Here is an 8,898-nt window from a genome sequence, read left to right on the forward strand (position 1 = left end):
CTTTATCATTGTTAGTCGCTTAGCGGCCGCATTGTTTTTCACTTCGTCTTGGGTTCAGCAAAAACTTCATGAAAACTATGAATTGCTTCGTCGTTATGTGGCAAGGCTGAATCTTTTATCTAGTTGAGGAATAAATCAAGGATTGGAGCACCATAACTGTGAGATCATTTTAATTGTTTTATTTTTAATTTATATGTTCATGGGTATTTGATTATTCTCTATTTTTCCCTGAGTTATTACTGTTTAGATTTATTGGATAATTAGGCCTGTTATTCGATTGTCTAAATAATTGATAGCCAATTAGGATGTTGGCGCGTCGCCTTTAAGTATCTTGATTAGTGGCAAACGAGACAATTTCACCGCCTCGCAAGCGGTTTAATTTGGATCGTGGGGATAATTAATCTAGCCTAAATAAACCAGCATGTGTGTTTGTCATCTAGAATTGGGTCTTTCTAATTCCTAATGCTGTGACTACATTAAATCCTGTGAGCATTCCTGGGGTTGTCTAATCACAAGAGGGTAGTTATGAGCGTCTCTTGACTACCATAAAATTAAGGAAAGATTGGTGGTTGGGCGCGTCGCTTGACCACTATAACCAGTTTATTCATGAGTATATGAATTGTCCCTTGTATCTGTGATCAGTTGTGTGTTTCGGTGCCAAGATTAATTCCTTGACTAGGTTGTTTTAATTAATTGTTATTTGTGTAATTTGGTTCCTGCTATCTTACTCAACTTTAAATTTCAGTTTTGATTCCTTTTAAATTAGTTGGTACTACTGCTAAAATCTCCCCCCATTTTCCTGTGTGATTTGCCTACCTGTTCCCTGAGGAGACGACCCTACTCACCACTATACTCATTCAGTTTTGGTAGTAGGTCTAATATAAATTTTATTTTTGGTGGTTTGACACCCACCAAATTTTGGCGCCGTTGCCGGGGAACTGGTGTTTTAAGTGACTTATTGCACAGGTTTTAGTTTTTATTTTTACTTATTTATTTATTTTTTTTTATTTTATGCCTCGATCTTCTCGTACAGGAGAATTAGAAATTGATCCAGAGATCGAGAAGACTGCAAGAAGGTTGACTAAGGAGGCAAAGTTGCGTAAGCAACAAGATTCAACGTCACCTTCAGAATCTGAGCAAGAGTTTATTTCCAGTGATTCATCAAGTGAATCTGAAGAAAAAGAAGTGCATATTCTCCGAGTAGCAATGGCAGCTCCAAGGACTTTGAGGGAGTTGGCAACCCCTAACGTGAACCAACAGCCATTATGCATTACATTTCCTAACACGGAAGAGGCATTTGAGCTTAAATCCGGTCTTATTCACTTACTTCCTACTTTTTGTGGTATTGCAGGTGAAGACCCACATAAACACTTGAAGGAATTTCATGTGGTGTGCTCCACAATGAAACCTCAAGGAGTCACTGAGGACCACATCAAGTTGAGAGCCTTCCCTTTCTCTTTGGCAGATAAGGCTAAAGATTGGTTATTTTACCTGCCATCTGGATCCATCACTACGTGGGAAGAATTGAAGAGAAGATTCCTCGAGAAATTTTTCCCTGCCTCTAGAGCCGCCAATATAAGGAAAGAAATATGTGGAGTTAGGCAGGCAAATGGGGAAGTTCTATATGAGTACTGGGAGCGCTTTAAACAACTGTGTGCAAGCTGCCCACATCATCAAATCCCTGATCAGCTCTTAATACAATATTTCTACGAGGGATTATCACCCATGGATAGGAGCATGTTAGATGCAGCCAGTGGCGGTGCTCTGGTTAACAAGACCACAGACGAAGCCACGTTATTGATCTCCACCATGGCTGAAAATTCCTAACAATTTGGAGTGAGAGCTGATGGAGCAATAAGAAGGGTCAATGAAGTGAATCACTCTGACTTAGAGGGTAAACTATCTGAGCTTACCTCTCTGGTACGTCAAATGGCAAGGGGGCAATTACAATCTGTGAAGACTTGTGGTATCTGTGCTGCTCCCGGACACATGACTGACATGTGCCCAACTCTCCAGGAGGATTCACCTGAACAAGCCAACATAGTGGAAGATTTTTCTGGACCACCTCCACGAAGGAATGATCCTTTTGCACCCACTTACAATCCAGGGTGGCGAAATCATCCTAACTTTAGCTATGCTTCAAAACCCCTTGGCTTTCAACAACATTTCCAACCACGGCCACCAGTGCAACAACCATCCACTTCCAATTCAAACATGTCTCTTGAAGATATGGTGAAGTCACTGGCCCAAAGCACGAGTCAATTACAGCAAGAGGCTCAAAGATCTCAACAGGAGTCTCACAGATTTCAACAAGAGACTCGTGCTAGCATTAGGAATTTGGAAGTACAGATGTCTCAATTGGCAACTTCCATGAGCAACCTGGAAAATAGCAATAGAGGAAAGTTACCATCTCAAGTAATTCCTAATCCCAAGGAGAATGCCAGTGCAATGCAATTACGGAGTGGCAAGGAGGTACAGTCTCCTAGGCGTGCCCACGCCAAAGAAGAAGAAGTGCCCAGGAAGGGGGAAGAGGAAGATGAGAAACAATCCTCTGAAGTCTCAAAGAAAGTTGACATTCCTCCTTTTCCTGGCAGGTTTACAAGAGCCAAAAAGAAAGAATCTGAGCAAGAGATTTTGGACACCTTCAGGAAAGTGGAGATCAATATTCCTTTATTGGATGCTATTAGGCAATTGCCCAAATATGCTAAATTTTTGAAGGGCTTATGCACTAACCGCAATAAGTGGAGTCTGGATGACAAGGTGAAGGTGGGGGAGAATGTCTCAGCGATGTTTCAAAGGAAGTTGCCCCAGAAATGCAAGGATCCAGGTATGTTTACTATACCATGCATAATTGGCAATCAAAGAATTGAAAAAAGCATGCTTGACTTAGGTGCTTCAATAAATGTCATGCCTCTCTCAATTTTTAAAGTTTTGAATTTAGGACCCCTCAAAGAAACTAGGGTAATCATTCAACTAGCTGACAGGTCGAATGTCTACCCTGAGGGCCTAGTTGAAGATGTTCTAGTAAAGGTCAATGAATTCATTTTTCCTGTGGATTTTTACATTGTTGATATGAATGATGCATACTCTACTGATTCAGCAGTGATTCTTTTGGGTAGACCCTTCATGAGTACAGCAAGGACTAAAATAGATGTACATGAAGGGACTTTATCTGTGGAATTTGATGGAGAGAATGTCACTTTTAATATTTTTGATGCAATGAAGCATCCTGAGGATACTGAGTCTGTAAATTTTGTTGGCATGACTAACACTATTGTGCAAGAGAATTTTGAACAGAATTTCATGGGGGACAAGTTGGACTTTGTCTTGCAACAAGGCAAGACCAATTTGGAAGTGGACGACATGGAGGAGGAGGAAGTCAAAGAAGCTATCATGTCCTTACATTCACTACATCCGCTTCCAGGCAGGTTTGAAAATTCTTTTCTACCATTACCCACTTCTAATGAAAGGATTCTACCTTCTGTTCAACAGGCACCTAATGTGGAATTGAAGGAACTGCCCCAGCATTTGAAATATGCTTACTTGGGAGATAACAAGACTTTGCCTGTAATCATTGCCAATGATTTAACTGCGTTGCAAGAAGAGAGGCTCTTACGGGTCTTACGGGAATTTAAACCAGCAATTGGATGGACGTTAGCAGACATCAAAGGCATCAATCCATCCATTTGCATGCATCACATCCTTTTGGAGTCGGACGTAAAACCCGTGAGAGAGCATCAACGCAAGCTCAATCCCGCAATGAAAGAAGTGGTGATGAAAGAGATTCTCAAACTCTTAGAATTAGGAATTATTTTTTCTATTTCTGATAGTCAGTGGGTAAGTCCAGTCCATGTTGTTCCCAAGAAGACTGGAATCACATTGGTGAAAAATGAGAAGAATGAGTTAGTGCCAATGAGATTGCAAAATGGGTGGAGAATGTGCATTGATTTTAGGAAGTTAAATGCTGCAACTAGGAAAGACCACTTTCCACTCCCATTTATTGATGAAATGCTTGAGAGATTGGCAGGTAAGTGTTTCTTTTGCTTTTTAGATGGTTACTCTGGATATTATCAAATTATTGTTGCTCAAGAGGACCAACACAAAACCACCTTTACCTGCCCTTTTGGAACTTTTGCATATCGCCGTATGCCTTTTGGTTTGTGTAATGCTCCTGGAACATTTCAAAGATGCATGATGAGTATTTTCTCTGATATGATTGATAATTGCATTGAAATTTTCATGGATGATTTTACAGTATACGGTGATTCTTTTGATCAGTGCCTAGACCATTTAACAAAGGTTTTGAAAAGATGCATTGAAACAAACTTGGTTCTTAATTATGAAAAATGTCATTTCATGGTTAAGAAAGGCATAGTTTTGGGCCATGTTGTTTCATCAAGGGGTATTGAGGTAGATAAGGCTAAAATTGATTTGATCACTAGTCTACCTTACCCTACTAATGTCAAGGATATTCGTAGTTTTCTAGGCCATGCAGGTTTTTACAGGCGTTTCATAAAAGATTTTTCAAAAATTGCTCAACCATTGTCTCGCTTGCTTCAAAAGGAGGTGCCATTCAACTTTGAAGATGATTGCAAATTGTCCTTTGACACACTCAAGGGTATGTTGACCACAGCACCCATCATCCAACCCCCAGACTGGAAGCTATCCTTTGAGCTCATGTGTGACGCCAGTCAGTATGCCGTAGGAGCTGTGCTTGGACAACGAAGTGGGAAGTGTAGTCACGTGATATACTATGCATCAAAAACATTGACACCAGCTCAATGCAACTACACCACCACGGAGAAGGAGCTTCTAGCCATTGTTTTCGCTTTTGAGAAATTTAGATCATATCTATTGGGGTCAAAAGTAACGGTTTACTCTGATCATGCAGCTTTGAAGTATCTCTTGTCAAAAAGGGAGTCCAAGCCAAGACTCATTCGTTGGGTGCTCTTGCTGCAAGAATTTGACTGGGAGATCAAGGATCGGAAAGGGGTGGATAATTCAGTAGCTGACCATTTGAGTAGGTTGATAAGAGAAGAGGAAGCAGTTCCCATATCTGAGGTATTTCCTGATGAACATCTTTTCTATCTCAAAGGTAAGGAACCTTGGTATGCAGATATTGTGAACTTTTTGGTCAGTCATAAATTCCCTATTGGCATGAGTAAGAGTAAGAGAGATAAGATAGTCCATGATTCTCGATACTATATTTGGGACGAGCCATATCTGTGGAAAATAGGCTCTGATCAAATTATTCGTAGATGTGTACCTGAAAGTGAAACTCCTTCTATCCTTACTCATTGTCATAATTATGCATGTGGTGGCCATTTTGGACCTAAGAGAACTGCTAGAAAAATCCTTGATTGTGGCTTTTATTGGGAAACATTATTTCGTGATGCTTATGCATTTTGTAAAAGCTGTGAAAAATGTCAAAAATTTGGAAGTTTGTCTCATAGGGATGAAATGCCTCAAGTGCCTATGTTATTTTGTGAAGTGTTTGATGTTTGGGGTATGGACTTTATGGGACCTTTTCCTAGCTCTTTTGGATTTTTGTATATTCTGTTAGCAGTTGACTATGTATCGAAATGGGTAGAAGCAAAGGCTACCCGGACTAATGATTCTCAAGTTGTTGTAGGATTTCTCAAATCCCACATTTTTAGTAGGTTCGGGGTGCCGAGAGCCATCATCAGTGATCAAGGTACCCATTTCTGCAATCGCACCATTGCAGCTCTCATGAGAAAATATGGAGTGCACCATCGTGTGAGTACAACATATCATCCTCAGACCAATGGGCAAGCTGAAGTCTCTAATTGAGAGATCAAGAGCATATTGGAGAAAACGGTTAACCCCAACCGTAAGGATTGGAGCTTGCGATTGGATGATGCTTTGTGGGCATATCGAACGGCGTATAAAACGCCCATTGGAATGTCCCCATATAGGTTGGTGTTTGGTAAGATGTGTCATTTACCTGTGGCTATTGAGCATCGTGCATTCTGGGCAGTCAAGCAATGCAATTTGCATGCGGATAGAGATGGCAAAGAGAGAAAGCTCCAACTCCAGGAGTTGGAGGAAATTCGTCTTGAAGCATATGACAATGCACGTTTGTACAAAGAGCGTACCAAGCAGTTTCATGACCGCCTATTGCGTGCGAAACACTTTTCTCCAGGACAAAAGGTACTCTTGTTCAATTCACGGTTGAAATTCATGCCAGGTAAGTTAAAATCTCGTTGGATTGGACCATATGTGGTAGCCAATGTTTTTCCCAATGGTGTGGTTGAAATCCAGAGTTTAGAGACTAATAAGAGTTTTACAGTTAATGGTCATCGTTTAAAACCGTTTGTTCATGTTTCAGACATTGGTACTGTGGAAGAGGTACACTTGATAGATCATATCTATGCCTAATTGCTCACTGAGGAGTCGTCTAGCCAAAGACGTTAAAGAAAGGCGCTTCTTGGGAGGCAACCCAAGGCCTCCATTTTTTGTTATAGTCCTCTTTCATTTTTCGTTGATTTTTGGTTGTTTTGTTTCATTGCCAGTGTTTTTGGTGTTGGGCAGGAGACTTGGATTTACAAGGCATGCCCACGCCCTATAAGTGATGCTGTTGAACATCGTAGAAATGCTTGGGCAGAAGACTCTGCCTTATAAGGCGTGGTCACGCCTTACAGCAACTCTAGTAAACTCTGGGGACATAGGCTTGGATTGAAGACTTCCGCTTCCATCTGAAGCAACGCTACACCACACTACCATCAGAGGCTCCACGCTGCCAGTCCCTGACACCTCCCCTACCATGGTGTTTTGCTGCAGTTTTTTATTCATTCAGGGAAGTTTTTTGCTCTCTTCACTTGACTTCAACTTTTCGTTCTTACATTGAGGACAATGTAGACTTTAGGTGTGGGGGGAGTAGTCTAGCTTTTCCTTCTTACTGCTTTCCCTTTTGCAAAAAAATAAAAAAATAAAAAAAAAAACTTTACCATGCCTTTTGGATTTTTATGGTTAGCCCTGATAAGCAATGGCTAAATTTTCAAATTTAACTATTGTTACGGTTTTAGATGATAATATGTTAAGTATGATATGATAACATTTTAGGATGTCTCTCTGGTAAATATTTGAGATTTTGTGACTCTTGCAATTTCTTTTGGTTAACTTTTCTAGGCATTGTAAATATTTTTCTGACATTTTTGTGTGAACTGGTTCAACTATTAATCTTAGTTCTCCATGTTAAGGAAATGAAGCAGGCTTGCATGGTTTTAATTTTACTTGGGTGTTTATTTGTGAATAACATTCGGCTATACTCCGCTGGTTATCATTGACTAGTAACCGGGGGTCTTCACCTAAAGTGTCGATTTTCGCGTCAAAAAGCAGCGATAACTATGAGTATATGGTCTTTAAGCGGTTAAAGTTGAGTAACCGGGCTCCTTCATTGGAGAGATGTCGGAGTTCGCGTCAAAAGACTTGAATGGCTCAAGACTTAGCACTTCCTTCAAGAAAAAGAAAAAAAAAAGGAAAAAGAAACAAAAAAAAATGAAAATGATGAAAAAGAAAAAAAAAGAAAGGAAAAGTATACGAGCATGAAAGTATGTGAATAATTATATTGCCTGCGGATCCATGAGTCTTTATGTTGAGATTTTGCTTAATAGTTAGACCAGTTATTAAAGAATGTTGGTTGGATATTTTCTATTCTTAGATTAGTTAGTCGGGATTTGAAAGAATCATTGGTTTTAAAAGCTAGTTGGAGAGTTATCTCGTAAAATTTGTCATTAGTACTTGACAGTTATCTAAATCATACATTGGCAATAGTTGCTTTGATTAATAGCCATTGTTTTGAATCCAACTGTTGCAAAAATGTTTGCTCGCTGGGTTGTGTATTTAAAGTTTGAAATGCCTGAGGACAAGCATTGTCTTGGTGTGGGGGAATTTGATAGGAATATAATTATGCACTTTATTTGTGGGTGTTTGGTCTTAATTTTGGCAGTTTAGTATGCAAAGTATTGGATTTCTGTTCATAATTAGTATTTGTGTTAATTACAGGCAATTAGTGTTGAAAGTGACAAAAGGGAGGCAAAATCCAGAAGACTCTTGCTTCTAAGGCGTGCCCACGCTAGACAATGCAGAGTTGCATGAAAAAGCCGGATTGCGGGTCCTATTCCTGGGGCCACCGCCTTTCCTTGGAGCCATACTTTAAAACTTACGTGGGATTAGGAAATAGAATGGGAAGAGGACTTTTTGGCAACACTTCAATAAGGGAAATAAGAAGAAGAACTTGGGAATTCTTTTCCAACAAAAATCCCACTTGGGAAAGCACGTGGGTGGCGGCGCAAGAATAAAAGAAGAAAACAGCAACAGACTAGGGATCATCTTCGTCTTGGACTTTTCTTCTCTCGGCTTTTGCTTTATCATTGTTAGTCGCTTAGCGGCCGCATTGTTTTTCACTTCGTCTTGGGTTCAGCAAAAACTTCATGAAAACTATGAATTGCTTCGTCGTTATGTGGCAAGGCTGAATCTTTTATCTAGTTGAGGAATAAATCAAGGATTGGAGCACCATAACTGTGAGATCGTTTTAATTGTTTTATTTTTAATTTATATGTTCATGGGTATTTGATTATTCTCTATTTTTCCCTGAGTTATTACTGTTTAGATTTATTGGATAATTAGGCCTGTTATTCGATTGTCTAAATAATTGATAGCCAATTAGGATGTTGGCGCGTCGCCTTTAAGTATCTTGATTAGTGGCAAACGAGACAATTTCACCGCCTCGCAAGCGGTTTACTTTGGATCGTGGGGATAATTAATCTAGCCTAAATAAACCCGCATGTGTGTTTGTCATCTAGAATTGGGTCTTTCTAATTCCTAATGCTGTGGCTACATTAAATCCTGTGAGCATTCCTGGGGTTGTCTAATCAC

At 39.9% G+C, this 8,898-nt stretch overlaps 2 protein-coding genes across 2 annotated transcripts; both read left to right on the forward strand.

The window, feature by feature from the left end:
• The first annotated feature begins 1,929 nt into the window (after positions 1 to 1,929).
• On the forward strand, positions 1,930 to 5,811 carry LOC113757633. The gene is made up of 3 exons (XM_027300786.1): positions 1,930 to 4,027; positions 4,256 to 4,410; positions 4,564 to 5,811. The coding sequence occupies exons 1-3, from the start codon at positions 1,930 to 1,932 to the stop codon at positions 5,809 to 5,811; spliced, it is 3,501 nt and encodes a 1,166-aa protein (XP_027156587.1).
• A 141-nt stretch (positions 5,812 to 5,952) lies between these two features.
• LOC113757635 lies at positions 5,953 to 6,642 on the forward strand. Its single transcript, XM_027300787.1, has 3 exons — positions 5,953 to 6,171; positions 6,283 to 6,369; positions 6,553 to 6,642. The coding sequence occupies exons 1-3, from the start codon at positions 5,953 to 5,955 to the stop codon at positions 6,640 to 6,642; spliced, it is 396 nt and encodes a 131-aa protein (XP_027156588.1).
• The last annotated feature ends 2,256 nt before the right edge of the window (positions 6,643 to 8,898 follow it).

Source organism: Coffea eugenioides, unplaced genomic scaffold (assembly GCF_003713205.1).
Source record: "Coffea eugenioides isolate CCC68of unplaced genomic scaffold, Ceug_1.0 ScVebR1_3170;HRSCAF=4335, whole genome shotgun sequence".
Lineage (NCBI taxonomy): Eukaryota > Viridiplantae > Streptophyta > Magnoliopsida > Gentianales > Rubiaceae > Coffea > Coffea eugenioides.